Consider the following 18,835-nt stretch of genomic DNA (forward strand, 5'->3'; position numbering starts at 1 on the left):
GCCTTATTTCATTTCATTCTATGGTTTTTATAACCCCATCAGTAGAAAAATTACTTTCAAAATTTTTAGGTTAGGAGAATATAAGCCTAGTTAATGTCCATAAGTCATTAAAAGTTGTGTATATTTGTTATGTACTTCATAGCATGCATGCACACATGCACACATGCACACACACACACACACACTTCTGTGCAGTATATGTAGTGTTAATCATGGATGGTTCCCTACATTCTAGAAAGCTGAGGTCTAAGACAGATAGAGGGTGGTATCAAAAGGGTCAGGAAGGTACAGGACTGTCTAACAATCTTAGATCATACCTAAAAGTGTGTGTGTGTGTATGAAAACATTATATATATATAATTTTAAATAATTTTCATTATTTATTTGGGAGAGAAAAAAGCAGATAGACAGAGAATGGTTATTTAGGGCCTTCAGCCATAGCAAACAAACTCAGGCACATGCACCACCTTGTGCATCTGGCTTACATGGGTCCTGGGGAACTGAACCTAGGTCCATTGGCTTTGTGGGTAATCACATTAACCACTAAGCCATCTTTCTAGCTTGTAGACAAATATTAACACCACATAAATGCCAGGGAATGCTGATAGTAAACCATTGATTTTTGTGAGGGGAAGTAGTGGGTACAGGCTTTCATTAGATAGGAAATATCTAAAAGTAGAATTTCAAAACAATCTTTGAAGTAAAAGCACAGGTATTATGATGGTTAATCTTGACTGCCTGACTGAATGAGAAGCTCCAATGACCTATGAGTGTGTCTGTGATGGCGTTTCCAGAGAGAATTACCCAAGCAGGTGGGAGGAGATCAGTCCTGCATGTGGGAAACATCCTCCAAATTGAGGACCAAGATATAATAAAGGGAAAAGGAAAACCCATAAGCTCAGGTATACATTTTCTTTCCTTCCTTCTTTTTTCTTCCTTCCTTCTTTCCTTTCCTATCTTTCTTTGTTCTTCTCTTTCTTTCTTTCATCTCTCTTTCTCTCTTTTCTCTCTCTCTCTCTCTCTCTCTCTCTCTCTATCTATCTATCATCTCTCTCTCCTTCCTGGAAGCAATGATATGAGTGACTCTGCTCCACCACATACATTCTCTACCATGGTAGATTGAAACCACAAGTTTTCCTTAAATTGTTATGCCAGGTGTTTTGTCATAGCAATGAAAAGTGATTAACACAGATACAATGAGACTCTATTTTTAATTGTTGGGATATATATGACCATAAGTTCTGTGGTAAGTTATTTGACATTCAAATAATAAGTATATTTTTAAAATTTTGTTTTTGTCTCCCTTTATAGCTCAGGCTGGCCTTGAAGTCACTATGTAGTCCAGGTTGGGCTTGAACTTGCCATTTTTTTTTTGCCTCAGCTTTCTGAGTTCTTGCATTACAGGTCTGCATCACCATGCTTAATAATGATCATATAAAAATATTAAATATGCATAATCTACTTAATCTTATCTATGTGTTGAGCTTTGTGCCATGTCCTTTTTACATACTATAGACAAAGCAGCACTATTCAGACCATTCCCATGCATCTTGTTTCTTCTAGCTCCCTGCTTTCTTGGAGCTCCATGTGATGACTTGTTAATTTGATTAGTTAGAGCTGAAGACACCCACTGGGTCAGGGTTCCCCAGAGAGCAGGGTAGTAGCACTATGACTGGTCATAACCTCTCTTGAAGTTCTCACCTCCATGTGGTGAACATACTCAGCTGGTGTGTCTCAAAAGCTCTGACATTGTGCCATTTGACAATATTCCAGCCGCTGCTGATGCCTGGGATGTGGGACTTTTTTTTTAACTGCTGAGGACTGAAACTCAGTGCTTTGCACATGCTAGGCAAGCGTTCTGCTGCTGAGCTACATCCCCAGCCCTGGGGCAGCTATCCTTACAGGTGATGAATGATTTTAGGGTCTGATCTGCATATATGGACTTAGAGATTAAGATGGGGAGAACAAAATAGAGGAGGTTTGCTTTGCTTTAAGTGATGTCTTCCAGTGTAAATTATCAGAAGATATTCCAAGCAGGGAGGGGAGAGGAAGGGAGGGGAAAGGAGAAGAGGGGAGAGGAGGGGAGGGGAGGGGAAGTCAAGCACCCATCCAGATACCCATTGCTACTGAGATGTTTATTCCCACCTGGCTGATGATTCTGGTGTGCACTGTGCACTTAGCCAAGAAATGAGAGGGCAGCTGGGGCACGTGATTCTAATACTGGCCTCGGCACTCAAACCTGAAAATATCCTACGTAAACTATAACAAGACCTTAGGAGGTAGGTAAACTTCTTGTTTTTACTTGGCAAATAGGGCAACAGTAGGCATTTTGAGAGGATGGGGTACTTGAACTCATGCCGTCTATTATAGGATTCTGCATTAGAATCACGCCAGGACGATTCTTTAGGTAACTAGAAGTCTGGGGATGGGGCAGCAGGGGCAGGAGGAGTGATCTGTCCTCCTGAGGGTTCTGAGCATACCAAGAACAGGTAGAAGATGGAGAGCATTGGGTTCTGACACAGGTTACTGAAGTATTTGACTTGTTAGATGGATCAATCTTTCTGACACCACATTTTTGGCCCATCTCTAGCAACCAAAGCACACAGTTCAAGTCTTCACTTTGCCTTTTATGGTATCTGTCTACACTTATTTTCCCTTGGCTCAGTGTGCTCTTAGAATCATTTAATTCTGTCATATTGTACTTTATTTTTATAAGCTTTTCGGGGCAAAGTTGTAACAACAGACTCACAGGGGCAGTGTGTTAGCTCTGAAAAAGAAGCTGGGCTTGGGCAGGTTGTGATGTGACTCAGCAGTGGGAAGAATGGGAATCAGGGCTTTGCTGGGGCTTTGCCTTGGGATATATAAGTACCGGGTCACATGGGATGGGAGGAGGTAGAGAGAGGGAGAGAAGGAGAGAGAAGGAGAGAGAAGGAGAGAAGGAGAGAAGTTCAACTAAAAACCCAGCCAGCATTAGATAGGTAGAGGATGGAAGCTCATACCCTATAACTTTACAATGTAAAGCAATGCCTCCCTAGCCTCCTCTTCATTTTGGAGGTGGCTGGAGAAGCATTATATCAACGGCACAGAAGAATGAAGCGGGACTCAATGTGATAGCATTCGGAAAAGATAAGTAGGTTTTGGAATCTCAGGGGTGGAAGTTGTCTTAAAACTCAAGATTTCCAACTTTCTACTCAATGCGATGTTCCTTATTTGACAACTCTGCTAGATAACTGACCTGGATGTTAGAATGCACTTGAAAATAACACATATCCTGTGGTTTGTGTTCTATATATACCACTTAGGTCAAGATGGCCTCTTAAAAAAATAAGCCCATGGGCTGGAGAGATGGCTTAGCAGTTAAGCGCTTGCCTGTGAAGCCTAAGGACCCTGGTTCGAGGCTCGGTTCCCCAGGTCCCACGTTAGCCAGATGCACAAGGGGGCGCACGCGTCTGGAGTTCGTTTGCAGAGGCTGGAAGCCCTGGCGCGCCCATTCTCTCTCTCTCCCTCTATCTGTCTTTCTCTCTGTGTGTCTGTCTCTCTCAAATAAATAAAAAAAATAAATAAGCCCTACAGCTCCTTTGTTTTTGATCTCATTGATTTATTCTCTCTCTCTCTCTCTCTCTCTCTCTCTCTCTCTCTGTGTGTGTGTGTGTGTGTGTGTGTGTAGGCACACTGGAGTCTCTTTCCACTGCAAACAAATGCCTTTATGGCTATACATGGGTGACCCGGGAATTGAACTCAGATTCTCATAGTTGCATGGAAATACTTTACCAACTGAGCCATCTTCCCAGCCTCCACACATATTATTCAAATGTATAATGTTATAAATGCTGGCAATTATTAAATATTAAAAAATTTAAAAATTACTAGAAATGTATCTTACAAATGGTTGGAACTACTCTAGGAAGCAGGATTTAGCATTAATTCTAGTTTTCTTTCCTTTTTTGTAGAGAATTGAAAGCCATTTTTAAGTGACATGGTTTATATGGCAAAATTACTGATTTTAGCTGGGCATGGTGGCGCATGCCTTTAATCACAGCACTCGGGAGGCACAGGTAGGAGGATCGCTGTGAGTTTGAGGCCACCCTGAGTCTACGCAGTTAAATCCAGGCCAGCCTGAGACAGAGTGAGACCCTACCTTGAAAAAAAAAATACTGATTTTAGTTATCAGATGTTACCTCTGGGTGAGAGTTCTTATTGTTTTACAATCTTGTTGAAAGCCAAGAATTTGATAATTGCTTTGCAAAAGGGTCAGCATTCTGGTTCTACAGGGTGTCAGTGGTTTTAAATCCTGGGCAATGGACTATATTTATGAAAATGAGACAAGCTTTTTATGAAAAAGGAGAAAACAATAGTAAAAAAGGAAGTGTCAGGGGAACCTGAAAGCCTTGTTTTCAGAGACATTCTCAGGTTCATCAGTTTGGGAATGAGTACTTGGGGTAAGATAAAGACCTAGAAATCCGTTTTATAAAATTGCCTGTGCACCTGCTTCCCTTAGCAGGTCTTTATGATCTTAAATGGCCCCACGAGATGACCAATACTTCGAGGAAAAAAATCTCCCCACGCTGGAGGAGCCCTGGCTCTACCTGAGGAAGAGGCAGAGACCAGCACCATGCTCCACTAGTCATGTTTATCACCTCTTTCGAGGTTTATAACAATCCTGCATGGGAGGAGTTACCACTGTCCTTACACAAGCAACAAAAACATGAGGCTGGGCTGGAGAGATGGCTTAGCGGTTAAGCGCTTGCCTGTGAAGCCTAAGGACCCCGGTTCGAGGCTCGGTTCCCCAGGTCCCACGTTAGCCAGATGCACAAGGGGGCACATGCGTCTGGAGTTCGTTTGCAGAGGCTGGAAGCCCTGGCGCGCCCATTCTCTCTCTCTCCCTCTATCTGTCTTTCTCTCTGTGTCTCTCGCTCTCGAATAAACAAAAAAACAAATAAATAAATAAAAACATGAGGCTACAGGAGTGGAATGATCTCCCATGAACACAGATGAAACTAATAGTTGTGCTTTTGTTTAATCCTTCTTGTGCATCCCTTTATCAGATCATAGTGACCCTCCTGCTTCCCATATCTGGGGGCCCCAAATCCATAGACTGTCCAAATGGCAGGGTGGCTTATCTGAGATCCAGGGAGTGGAATAGGAAGGGCAGAGAGCAACTGGCACACTTGAATGCCCAAAATTCAATATATATGTCATTCAGCATGTTAAATTTATTCTTTTCAAAAAAATATATTTTACTTATTTATTTGAGAGAGAGAAAGAGGCAGGGAGAGAGGGAGAGAGAGAGAGAGAGAGAGTGAGATCAGGAGAGAAAGGGCACACCAGGGCCTCCAGCCACTGCAAACGAACTCCGGATGCATGTGCCACCTTGTGCATCTGGCTTACGTGGGCCCTGGAAAATCGAACCAGGATCCTTTGGCTTTGCAGGCAAATGCCTTAACCACTAAGCCATCTCTCCAGCCCAAATCTATTCTTTCATAGCTGTTATATGCCTGTTCACAATGACTTTTAGGGCTGGAGAGATGGCTTAGCCATTAAGGTGCTTGTCTGCAAAGCCTAAGGACCCAGTTTCAATTCTCTAGGACCCATGTAAGCCAGATGCCTAATGACTTTTTTTCTTTTTTGGTTTTCTGAGGTAGGGTCTCACTCTAGCTCAAGCAGACCTGGAATTCACTGTGTAGTCTCAGGGTGGCCTCGAACTCTCGGTGATCCTCCTACCTCTGCCTCCTGAGTGTTGGGATTAAAGGCGTGCGCCACCACGCCCGGCATAATGACTTTTGTCAGAACAAACATTACAATGGACTGTCTCTTCAGATTTAGGTTTCTGTTTTTATTGGGATAAGAGTGCTCTAAACCTATGGCTATGGATGGAACAAGGTTCTATTGGGCCAGCCCTGTCCCTTCTCTGGATCTTAGTTGTTTCAACTATAGCAGACAGGACTTGCATTTCAGTGGTATTTTTCAGAGCTTTAACTTAACAAATTATTTTAGTTATATGTGTGTGTGCGTGCACATGCATGCTCGTGTGTGCATGGGCTTGTGTGCATGCTAGGTTCTCTTGCCACTGAAAATACATGTACCACTTTTTGGTCTGGCCTTACATGGGTAGCTGGGGAATTAACTTACACATGCAGGGTTTGCAAGAAAAAAAAAAACTTTAACCATTGACCCATCACCACAGCCTCAATGTTTTCACTGTTAATGACTCAAAGTGAGAAAAAGAAGTCTTGACACCCTAACTACACACACATCCTAAAACAAGAAGTTTATAAAACAATGCTTAGCCCTACTGTTAAAATATCCTGTGGTCTATTCCATTCTCTTCAGCCACTTTTGAGTGAAGTAAATTCCCATTGGCATTTCATATATATATATATATATATATATATATATATATATATATATATATATATATGTGTGTGTGTGTGTGTGTGTGTGTGTGTGTGTGTGTGTGTGTGTGTGCTTGTATATTTTAGAACAGCCCAATGGACTGGCCTTTTTATGTGTGTGTATGTGTGAGAGAGAGAGAGACAGAGAGAGAGAGAGGGAGGGAGATACAGATAGAATTGGCATGTCAGGGCCTCTAGTCACTGTAATTGAACTCCAGCCATGTGTGTGTGCCACCTTGTATGCATGTGCAACCTTGTGCATCTGGCTTATGTGGGACCTGGAGAGTTGAACATGGGTCATTAGGCTTCACAGGCAAGCAATCTCTCCATCCCTGGTGTTTCATTTTATGAATTGGGGGTCAGGCCATGCTTTAGAAGACCCTGACTAGAAGGGTATGTTACTAGGAACATTCCATAGGAGAACTGGGAACTGGGCAAAGCTTACATTTGGCACCTTCCAGGGTCCCATTTTCCTAGCTGGCAGTAGCCATGACTTATCTGTAACTCTCACCCCTACTTCAGCTGCTTTATACTCGATGGTGAAAATGTATTTCAGAGTGCTTTCCTCCCGACCCCACCCCACACTGAAGTAAGCTGTCTCCTTAAACCAACTCTCTAGTTTTTGCTTGAGCCACTGCCGATGGGTGGCACTTACTTGCAGCTCTCACATCTTCTCTGGTGGATAGATGGCTTCATGGATTTGAGTCTTTGCAGCCACTCACCTTTGACTTTAATGGTCAGATGCGTGTAGTCCCAGGCATGTCTGCATATGACCACACAAAGGTATTGGCCTGCATCTCTCACTTGGACCTGGGAGATGTGGAATGAAGCCTTCCCCAGGGGCACCTGATCCTCCAGCAGAGTGGCTTTATCATTGGGCAAGGAGCCACCATTTTCCACCTTTTGCAAAATGGCTTTTATGACTTGAAGTTCCATACATTCTCCACGGTCAAAATCATACTGCAGTGTCACACTACTGCCATAGTCTACTGTGTATGCTTCCTAGGAGCTGTCACCGTGAGTGAAGCTGGAAAGGAAGGAAAGATATTTTTGCTGTTTTGCCTTTACGCCACATTTTGGTTCTTTCAGTATGGGAGCTGACTCCCATCACTCCCTCATCTTCCAGGAGCCCCCTGGCATTCTTTTTTTTTTTTTAAATTTTTTTTAATTTATTTTTTATTTATTTGAGAGCGACAGGCACAGAGAGAAAGATAGATAGAGGGAGACAGAGAGAATGGGCGCGCCAGGGCTTCCAGCCTCTGCAAATGAACTCCAGACGCGTGCGCCCCCTTGTGCATCTGGCTAACGTGGGACCTGGGGAGCCAAGCCTCGAACCGGGGCCCTTAGGCTTCACAGGCAAGCGCTTAACCGCTAAGCCATCTCTCCAGCCCCCCCTGGCATTCTTGAGCCATTCCACTGAGCTCCTTTCTCCCCTTCCTCATCCCATCCAGAGAGTACTGGGTTCTTAGCCCACTGTCCTTAGCAGTTCTCTCCTCTGAACTCCCAACTCCACTGCGATCCCTCTCCTGACCCCCTGGGCTCCTCTGGGAGAACTTCTGCTGGACAGGGCTGCTTGCCTTTCACAGTATCTTCCACCATCCACTGAGAGCCTGCAGTCATTCTAGAACACCCCCCCCTTTTTTTTTTTTTTTTTTTTTTTTGAGGTAGGGTCTCACTCCAGCTCAGGCTGACCTGGAATTCACTATGTAGTCTCAGGCTGGCCTCGAACTCATGGTGATCCTCCTACCTCTGCCTCCTGGGTGCTGGGATTAAAGGTGTGTGCCACCACGCCCTGCTTAGAACACCCCTCTTTTGAGAAGCACCATCTCTCTTGAGGACTCCTCAGCCTTGGAGACCTGAGTACTGTCATCATATCCTATTATTTGGATTCATTTTCTTTGTCTTTTCTTCCTTCCTTCCTTTCCTTCCTTCTTTTCCTTCCTTCCTTCCTTCCTTCCTTCCTTCCTTCCTTCTTTCCTTCCTTCCTTTCTCTCTCTCTCTCTCTCTCTCTCTCTCTCTCTCTCTCTCTCTTTCTTTCTTTCTTTCTTTTCTCTGGAAGGATCTCCCTCTAGCCCAGGCTGACATGGAATTCACTATGTAGTCTCAGGGTGGCCTTGAACTCACAGAGATCCTTCTACCTCTGCCTTCCAAGAGCTGAAATTAAAGGCATATGCCACCATGCTCAGCTGCTTCACTCATTTTCTTTAATCCATGTGAATCAATTTATATTTTGCTGTGCCACATATCACTACTTCTCATCAGTGGTTGTAATAACAGCCATCACATGGTCACATGACTAGTGCATTCTCTCATTTAGTCTTTCCTGGAAGTCAGTGGGGTAGATAGTACTGCTATCCTCTTTTGGGGGCTTAGTATGTGCGTGTGTGCCTTTGCATGCATGTATGTGCCTTTGAAGTGCCCATGTGCTTTCATGTGAACTTTTGGGGAACACTGTCTTGCTGTAGCTGGAGCAGAATATTGGGTGCCCTGCTCAGCTGCTTTTCTGACAGCTCTCATTTGGAGTATGCTCCTTTTTGGGAGCCTGGGAGAATCCTTAATCTCTGCGCCCCTTTGCAGGCCCAAGTAGTTCTGACCAACTGTTTCTGCAGGAGCTGGAGAATTGAGCTCAGGCAGCCTCAGGCCCCCTCAGGCCCTCATAGTTCTGCAAGAAGCACACTTAAACCACTGAACCATCTCTACAACCCTGTCTTCTTCATTTTTATTTTTTTTGAAAATGAAATTGAGGCACAGAACAGTTAAGCTATTTACCTAACACTACAGAGCTAACATCAGTCCAAATATTTCTCTAAAGCTCAAACTCTGCTAATCACCACATCTTGCAAGCCCACTGTAGATGCTATTTCATAACAATATAGGTAAAGAAAAAAAATGGTTGTAGTGTTTCGTGTGTATATACTGTATGTCAACCACTATGTAAGGTACTTTATAACTATGCTATTTAACCCTGAAAATGTGACCTGAAATATATATTGCCATTAGGATTTTATAATCCAGGAACTAACTTGTTCAAAGAAGTCAGCTTAAGGAATGCAATTTATAAGCTTTAAATTTAAAGCTAGGCAATGTTTGACTTCGAAAATCTATAATTTCTCTTAAAAAAAGATTTTCCAAAATGTGAGGCACATCTACCAAAGTATGCAAGGTAATTTCACATAAGGAAGAGTCAAAGGCTAAAGGGAGTCAAATTATTTTCTTTTACCTTTTCTTTAAACATCACATGTGTATCTGTATGTATAGATGTGTATGATTTGTGTGTGTATGGGCATGCCCATAGCATGGCACACATGTGAAGGTCTAAAGACAAACAAGGTGTTTGTCCTCTCCCTCCACCCTGCCTGAGACAGGGTCTTCCTTGTTATAATTTGGTTTTTCCACTTAGCTTCATGTGTCTCAGTTTAGCTGGCCCATGAGCTTCTTGATTCTTTTGCTTTGGCCTCTCATGGCTATAGGCACATTGGAATACAGATGCATGCACCACTTTGCATCCAGCTATGCACTTTGGTTAGGCTTTATAGGCCTGTTAGAGAGTTGGATTCAAGTTGTCAGGTTTGTGAACAAACACCTTTAACTGTTGAGCCATCTCTCCAACCTGGGGGTTCAGCTATTGTTTACATATGTTTTACAACTAGATTCTTATTTGTTTAACACTGGCTATTACCCCTTTTAAAATATTTTATTTATTTGATGGAGGGAGAAAGAGAGAGAGAGAGAGAGATAGCAGGGTCTATAGCCACTGCAAGTAAACTTCAGACACATGTGCCACTTTTGCATCTGGCTTACATAGGTTCTGGGGAATCAAACCTGGGTCCTTAAGCTTTGTAGGAAAATGCCTTAACCACTAAGGCATCTCCCCAGCTCTATTCCCCCACCTTTAAAAAAAACATTTTATATTTATTTATTTATTTATTTGACAGAGAAAGAGGGAGGAGGGCGCGAGAGAGAGAGAGACTGGTAATAGGCATGCCAGGGCCTCTAGCCACTGCAAATGAACTCGAGATGTGTGTGTCCCCTTTGTGCATCTGGCTAATGTGGGCCCTGGGGAATCAAACCTGGGTCTTCAGGCTTCACAGGCAAACACTTTAACTACTAAGCCCCTTTTAATAAAACAGAAAGCTTCCAGTCAGCCAAATAGCATCAGGGTAGAATTTAGTAACACTGCTTTACTTTTGCTGCATTCACTTTTGTTCCTACCCTCTGTTTCACTTGTAGCAAATGCTACTGGTTTTCTGCTTATGTAGAGTACAATGGTTTGTTGAAAAATAAAGCTGAGTTGATTTAAATAGCTCTATCTCATGATAGAAGTACAGGATGCAATGCATGATGGAAGTAAGGAAAGATCTTGAACTCAGCTCTGAATCATCATGGAAGTGTGAATTATGTTCACCAGAGCTCATTTCATCCACCCATTCATTCAGTCCATCAAATGATCAACAGAACCAATGTTTGGACTCTTCTTCTAAATGCTTGCAATTCAAGGGCTTTTTCAGTATAAAACTTAGCTGTAGTATATAAGAGTATAGCACTCAGTGACAGGTGAGCCTGGCTTCAAAGTCTGATTCTATCAGGCTTTAGGGGTCCTTTGAGTGAGAGCCTGTCATTTAACTTCTATGAATCTCAGTTTCCTAGTATCTACTGTTTGGTGTTGTGGGAGAAACTGAAAGGTTGAACACATGTATTGTCAGACCTGGCAGCTTAGCAGACACTGAGATATCTTGGGAAAGTAGTAAGTCATATATGAAATGCATGGACATTCAGTATTAGCCAGAGTATTTTCTTCCTCCCTTCCTCTCCCTTCCTCTCCCTTCCTTTTCTCCTTCTTCTCTTTCTCTCTCTCTCATCTCACTATGCCTTGAACTTGGGACCCTCAGCCTCAGACTCCTGCAGCCTCAGACTATAGGTATAAATCACCAAGTCTCATTCACTAGAATATTTTAATTGACTAGGGCAGTTATCCATTCTCTGACCAGATTCTGTACATGAGTAACTTTTGGGTTTCCTGTTGGTTGAATGACTCATATTGAAATTCTCTTGTAGATTGCTTTCATTTTTGAGACAAGTTCTTGCTATGTATCCCAGGCTGGTTCAGACATTTATTTTTAATCTCACCTTTACAAGTGTGGACATTCCAGTTGTGTGGCGTCATACCCAGCTTACAGCTCCTTCCTAATTCAAGTTTTTCCTTCCAATTTACTGCAAACCACAGAAGTGAATAACAGGTCGTTTGTTTTGATAGTCTTCTCGTATCTAGCAATACCAATTCTAGTTAAGGAGAGAGTGAGAGAGAGAGAGAGAGAGAGAGAGAGAGAGAGAGAGGGAAGAGGAATATGAGCCTGACCGTATTTGCTTCTCACCAAACTTTTTTCAAGAAGTCACATGAATTGACAATTCTCAGTTGCCACACAACACACTGGATAGTGATAGGCATGATTGCTACCAAAAATGACTGGCAAGTTTATTTTTTGCCTCTACTTCCTGTCTTAAGCACAACTAGAACATTAGTGTGTCTTTCTATAGAGAACTGTACAGAGTGAAGTACACATACTTATGCCCAACATTCATTTGTGCCCACTGTAACATTGTTTATAAGGTGAGTACTCCAAAGCAAACCAGCACTAATCCCACCAGTGCTTGCCTGGCCTGGTTGAGAAAGCCCTGTTTCTGTTTGATCCCATTTGTGGGATCCATCGCACATATGTGATGGTAAGGTCTCGTGTGCTGCGACCATAGTCTCTGAAACTATAGGACCCTCTTTATGGTAGATCCACTTCTCATAGGAACTGTGATGATTAGTCTTGCCAATCTGATGGGACTTAGAATCACCTAGGAAACAGCTCTTGCCACATCTGCAAGGGGGTGTACGGAGAGGTTTAATTGTGGTAGGAAGACTCAGCGTAAGTGTGGGTGGCACCATCCCATGGGCTGAGATCTTGGACTGAATAACAAAGAGAAAAAGCAAGCTGAGCACGAGCAGTCACCTCTTGCTGCTTACTGGCTGCGGATGCAATGTGACCAGCTGCTTCTCACTCCTGCTGCCGTGCCTCCCCCTGCCCCGATGGATAGCATCCCTTCCAACCCCCGTTAGGTTGCTTTGCTCAGAACTTCTCTCACAGCAACAAGAAAATTGACTAATACAAAAACCATCTCAAAATACTTCACTCTCAAAGCTCAATGACACCTGGTACCAAATCTACTAGACCCTGGGAGAATCATAATGTTTATAAATCCATCAGAAAGGTATTAGCTGTTGTCTATGAGCCAGGTTTAGGAAGCTAACACTACTTTTACTTTTCTCATAGAATGTCCCCTTTAATTTTCATTGTTATCGCAGATGTCAAAATGGGAAACAGGGAGGCAGGTGGGGGTGTGCTAGGGAGGTTATTGGCTATGTTTAAGTAACAACAAGAATTGAATAGATTTGGGTGTACACTGTACTAAGTGTATTTAGTGACTTTGTTTACCACACTATGTTTTCTTGTCGTGAGAGTGAGAATACTTTTAACTTCCTCTGGAATTCCCCATAGCATACAGAAGACTTCCTTCATCACTGCTCTGGCCTTGTATAAACAGATGCCTGCTTCTCTTTTCTTCTAGACATTTTCCCTTCTGCCTTGTATACAGCATGTGGCAAAAGTTGTAGGTATTAAGTGTGCTTGCTACCTTTCACACAGGCAACATTTTTCTTGACTTAGCATCACAAGAAGAAAGAGCCATCTGCCAGCATGAATCACACATCTGAATTGCTTAAGACAACTGAAGATTATCATTTAGTCTAATTTTGCCCCAATTATAGGTCCTAAAACATTCAAAGCTTTGGACTTGATTACCCCATCAAAAATGAGTGGTTTAGGAAATGCAATACACTTTCAAAATCCTAAAACATTCTAGTTTTTGTAAGTCACAGAGGAAATGAAAACACTTCTGTCAACAATTCTGTGAAGAGGTTTTCCTCAAGCCTGGCTGCTCATTGTAATCAAAGTTGAGGGCCTCGGCCTGTCTCTCACCAGAACCTGCCTTAGCCTTACTCAGTGGTGCTTTAACAGAATAATACCTACAGCTGTGTACTTTATGCAGAGGCTAACCATTCTGGTGGCTGGAGGGTCCAAGAAGCATAGTGCCAGCACTCAGATAGAGGGTCCTGTGGCTGGTCATACCATGGTGGAAAGACGTAAGGAGACTGGCCATGTGCAGAAGAAAATACCCAGGGTGGTTCAGGGTGCACTCTCTGTAACAACCCACTCTCCAGAGGCAGGCTTAATCGCATTCATGAGGGGGCTTTCATGGCATCATTACCTTATACTGGGACCCACATCCTAAATGGTCTGCCACCTCTACACCACCACAATGAAGACTATGCACCTATGAAGCTTGGGGGATATATCATTTCCAAATCTTAGCAGAGTCTTTGAAGAAATACTAATGCCCAGGTCCCAGTTTAGCTCCTTCAAATTAAATTTTACTGGGGATAAAGCAGGTATTTCTTTAAGAACAGTCTTCTTTGAAGCTTCAAATGTACAACCAATATTGAGAAGCATTAGTTGGAAACTAATCTGCTCTTGGAAACAACTTTTATCATCTTGCCATTCAAATTGTTGTCTTCAGCTTTGCCTGAAATCCAGTTAGAAATGAAAAATCTCAGGCTTGTTCCAGACCTAGAGAATCAGAACCTGCATTTTAATAAGGTCTGGGAACACCACATGACTCACATGCACAGCAATGTCTGTGAAGCAGAGCTATGATGCTGGTCTGCATTCACAGTGCTATCGGGAAGAAAAGTAATAATCAATCTTTCTTCAACACTTAAAGTGAGCCAGATACTAAACTAACCCTTGCCTATTCATCTCATTTGATCATGTTCCCAACAACCTTGCAAGGTTTATTATTTTATTTTATTTTTGGTTTTGGTTTTGTCAAGGTAGAATCTCACTTTAGTCCAGGATGCTGTGGAACCCATTCTGTAGCCCCAGGCTGGCCCTGAATTCAGTGATGCTCTTACCTCAGCTTCCTGAGTGCTGGGATTAAAGGCATGTGCCATCCTGCCTTGCTCCTACAAGGCCTTTTCATTTTCTAGATAAGGAGATTAAGCCTTTAAAAAGTAACACAGTATGACTAAGGCCAAAGAATGGTGGCCGTGGAATTAGCATTCAAAATCATGGAATGCACATCTACCTCTGCTACTGATGACTCTACAAGTAAGAGTACATTTTCACTGGTGTGTGTAAGACATCTACAAATGGGATAAATACACCTCTTAGCTTTACGTTGTGTTTATGTTTTGTTTTATATTTCTTATGTCACATGGTTACTAAATTAAGCTTCAGTCTAGCATTGGACTTTTGCATTTGTCAAAGGAGAAACATGGAAACTTTCTATGTCTATGAAATTAAGCTGACAGCATAGAATTCCTCATTTATTTGGGGGCACATAAGTAAGTCAAAGTGCAAAGGACATCTAACTTGGCTAATGCTAGAGTATTTTCAAAAATACTAGCGTCAACTTTGCATTTTCTTTGCAACCCAGCATGGATGAGAACTGGCACCTGTCACATCTCCAGGAAACACAAAACAAATTATTTGCATTATCACCCAAGATAGATTCCTCTTGAATCTAATTTAATGCTTCCCCCCCCCCCCATTTAATAGCAGACACATTTTTTTCATACTTCCTATCCTTGAATTTGAAAGGTGAGAGGGTTAGCAGGCTGTTTTACATAGCCACACTCTTCCTTGGTAGGACTGAACTCCTGCTTTATGTTCCCCAGATTTTGCTCTTGTATTGGTTACTTTCCTCATTGCTGAGACAAAAGGCCTGACAGAGGCAGCTTAAGGGAGGATGGGGTTATTCTGGCTCACAGTTTGAGGGGCTCACAGTGGCCATGGCGGGGACGGCATGGAAGCAGGAGCATGAGGTGGTTGATTGCGTTGCATCTGTAGTCAGGAAACTAAGAGAGCTGAACACTGCCCTTCACTTTCCTTTCTCCTTTTTATTCAGTCCTGGACTCCAGCCCATGGGATGGTGTTCCCCGCTTTCCAGGGTACATGTTCACTGCTCAGTTAAACCTTTCTGGGAACACCTTCATAGAGACACCCAGAGGTGTGTTTCCACAGTGATTTTAATCCAGTCAAGTGGACTCACCATCCTACTTGAGTATCTCAGTAGTCAGCAGAAGCAGTGGAATGGCTTGGGTAGGATCTGCCCCAGAGTGGACTCAAGTATCATCATGGCCCATGCTTCCTCCATCCTTGTTTTCATCTTCCTCTGGAGGATGAGGAGAGAGAGAAACATCTATGACAGAAAAAAGTTGTTCCCCCCACCTTTAGAAGATATAAGATATGTTCTTCCTTAAATGCATCTAGGTTACATTCTTGGATTTTGCAAGAAAATATACAAAAAAAAAATCAACTGTGTAGCTACAATAATCAAGAAAGGGTGATATTGGCCAAGATAGATCCACATAAACATGACCAGCTGCTTTTTGACAAATATTCAAAGATACCTCTACTCAAAGACATTTCTGTATGGAGAAAGGATAGATTTCAACCAATGGGGCTGGGGCCATCAGACAGTCTTACGCAGAAGTTAAATGGGTCTTAACTTCTACTTCACATCCTATGCAAACATTAACTTGCAATGTGTTATAGACCAAGTTGTAAAATGCACAGCCACGAAACATCAGGAAGAAAATCTTTTAGATCTTGGTCTACTCAGAGATCTTAGATATGGTTTATGAACATGATACCTGAATGAAAACACTGACAAGTTGCATCAATGTCAAAAACCCAGTGCTTTGCAAACATACTGTTAAAAGGATGAAAAAGACAAGTCACAGATTAAATGAGATACATCAGTTGCTTTGCATAACATTAGGCATTTGTAAGTCATTAGTGAGTTTAAGTGCTTCCGTACACCTTCACTGTTCCCTTATTATAACTAATTCAGAGTTGGTGACTATCTTCATTGCCAGTGTTGCTTGTCCTAAAAGAAATAGTATAGAAAGGTCAGTGAAGGTTGAAAAAAAAGCAAATACAAACAAAACCCCCCACAACTTCACCCTTGTTTCCCTAGCTCCCTTCTTTCCTAAGGGAAAAAGCAAAACAAAACCAGCAACAGATTAGTGTCTGCTGGGTTTAAAGCTGCACACCTACGGAGGTTGCACACTCAAGATTTCTTCTGAAGTCTCCGTCCTGCCAGAGTATGTGCGGACAGGAAGGAAGGACACACCGTTGGGTCTTCTTTGGAAGAAGGTGCCAAACATGTATCTCCAGTGACAGGAACCATTTCTCCACCCCAGGCAGCCTGTTGGGTGATTCCTCCCCCCCACCCCCTGAGTTACGGCTGTTCTCACAGAGAACCTACTCCCTTGTGCTCACCTTGCTTCCTAGTACCCTCCTGAAATTATGTACCCCAACCCTGATAACATAGCTCATTGGTCTGAGGTTGTTTCCCCTGAGAAACAGCGAATTTTAAAGCTACTTTCTCCCTGTTCAACCACATTCTCCACTAGCTGTCCCTTCTTCAAGTTCAAAGGCATAGCCTTCAGGTTCGCTGGGGCTTTAGGAAAATTCTCGAATCTTCAATTCAAATTAATCCACACTAAGAAAAGAGTGACCAATTGCTACTATTTTTTTAGAGAGGAACTTACATGAACGTGTATAACTGGAAAAATATCGGTCAGAGAGGCTAGCGTGACAAGCGCTCTAGGTGTTCCCTAGCCACTCTTTCCTCATTGTCCCTGACAGCGGGGGGGAAGAGGACAGCTGCTTGACCCCTAACTTAAAGGTTGTCTAAGCACTGCCCCTTGTACCTGTTCAGATGCATGTGGTCTGGTTTGTTCTGTGTTCTTATTCTCATGGGATAGTGGGGACAGATGGACCTATATTTTTAGGGTCTGTTTCTATAGGATGGGGACATTAGAATGCACAGCCACCAATTCTGGAAACCACTTATCTTTGTGATGCTTGTAACAGTCAATGACCATACTTCCTCTCAAAGAAAACCCTCAGCCTGAGGAGCACACTCGTTACTGGCCTTGGCTAGTGGGCACCACTTGCTCCACTTTTCCAGACCCCCTCCCCATGTCATTTGGTTGCTTTCTCATTCCAGAGAGCAGGATAAAGACTGGGAAACAAAACTTTGGTGGGGGCAGGGGAAGGGGGGCTGGCAACAGTGGAGGAACAGACCTGGGAAGATAAGTTATAGGTGGATTGCCTGGAGGAGATGCAAGGTAAGGAGAAATCCAGACTTTCTTTTTTTAGTTGAAATGATAAGCTCTGGGCTGGAGAGGTGGCATAGTGTATAAGACACTTGCTGGCAAAGCCAAAGGACCCAGGTTCAATTCCCCAGTACCCATGTGAAGCCAGATGCACAAGGCAGTGCAGGTGTCTGGAGTTCATTTGCAGTGGCTAGAGGACGTGTGATGCCCATTCTTTCTCTCTCTCTGTCACTCTTAAATAAATAAACAAATTAAATATTTAAAAAAATGATAAGCTCTTCTTCCTTTTCTAATGAACCTTAAAATTTTTGACAATTTTAAAATTTATTGCTTTAAACTTTTTTTGTTTATTTATTTATTTGAGAGTGATATGGAGAGAGGCAGAGAGAGAGAGAGAGAGAGAGAGAAAGAGAGAGAGGGAGAGAGAGGGAGAGAGAGGGAGAGAGAGAGAGGGAGTGAATGGGCACGCCAAGGTCTGCAGCCACTGCAAAGGAACTCCGGACTCACACGCCCCTTGTGCATCTGGCTAACGTGGGTCCTGGGAAATCGAGCCTCGAACCGTGGTCCTCAGCTGTCACAGGCAAGTGCTTAACTTCAGCCCTTGCTTTTCAAAATGAAACAGTTGTACTCTTAGACCCCTTTCCTCCTGCCCCATTTCTGCTGAGGGTCTTCTTTGGTGGGGGTCATTGGCATTTATTATGGGAACCAAGAGGCCAGTCAGTCTCTGTAGAGCTAGGGGAAACAGGCTATTCCCATTCACTCTGAGACTCTTACAATTTTTATAATACACACACACACACACACGCACATTATATATTGTTGTCTTCTCTTACACTCCATCTATCTTCCACTGCACCCTTTCTTCTTCCCAAATAATCCTACTTTGATATCTTTTCTTATTATTATTGGTTTGGGTATGGTCTTGTTCTAACTCAGGCTAACCTGGAATTCACTATGTAGTCTCAGAATGGCCTCAAACTCTCTGTGATCCTCCTACTTCTGCCTCCTTAGAGCTGGGATTAAAGGTGTGTGCCGCCACGCCCAGCTCATTCTCTATGGCTCCACTGTGTGTGTATATCACATTCTTCTCATGAATCCATTCATCTATTAATTAATACCTTGGCCAATTGCATAACTTGGCTATTGTGAATAGTGCCGCAATAAGCACAGATGTACAATTATTTCTGGTGATGCTGCCTTTGATTCCATTGAG

General features: G+C 42.9%; 1 protein-coding gene across 1 annotated transcript in view; it reads right to left on the minus strand.

Annotated features, from left to right (window-relative positions):
- Positions 1-18,835, minus strand: part of Pdcd1lg2 (programmed cell death 1 ligand 2) — a 76,260-nt gene that overhangs the window by 25,033 nt on the left and 32,392 nt on the right. Inside the window, 1 exon segment of the mRNA XM_045151766.1 lies at positions 7,115-7,394. Within this exon segment, the coding sequence (XP_045007701.1) occupies positions 7,115-7,394 (280 nt within the window).

This window comes from Jaculus jaculus, chromosome 1 (assembly GCF_020740685.1).
Source record: "Jaculus jaculus isolate mJacJac1 chromosome 1, mJacJac1.mat.Y.cur, whole genome shotgun sequence".
Classification (NCBI taxonomy): Eukaryota; Metazoa; Chordata; class Mammalia; order Rodentia; family Dipodidae; genus Jaculus; species Jaculus jaculus.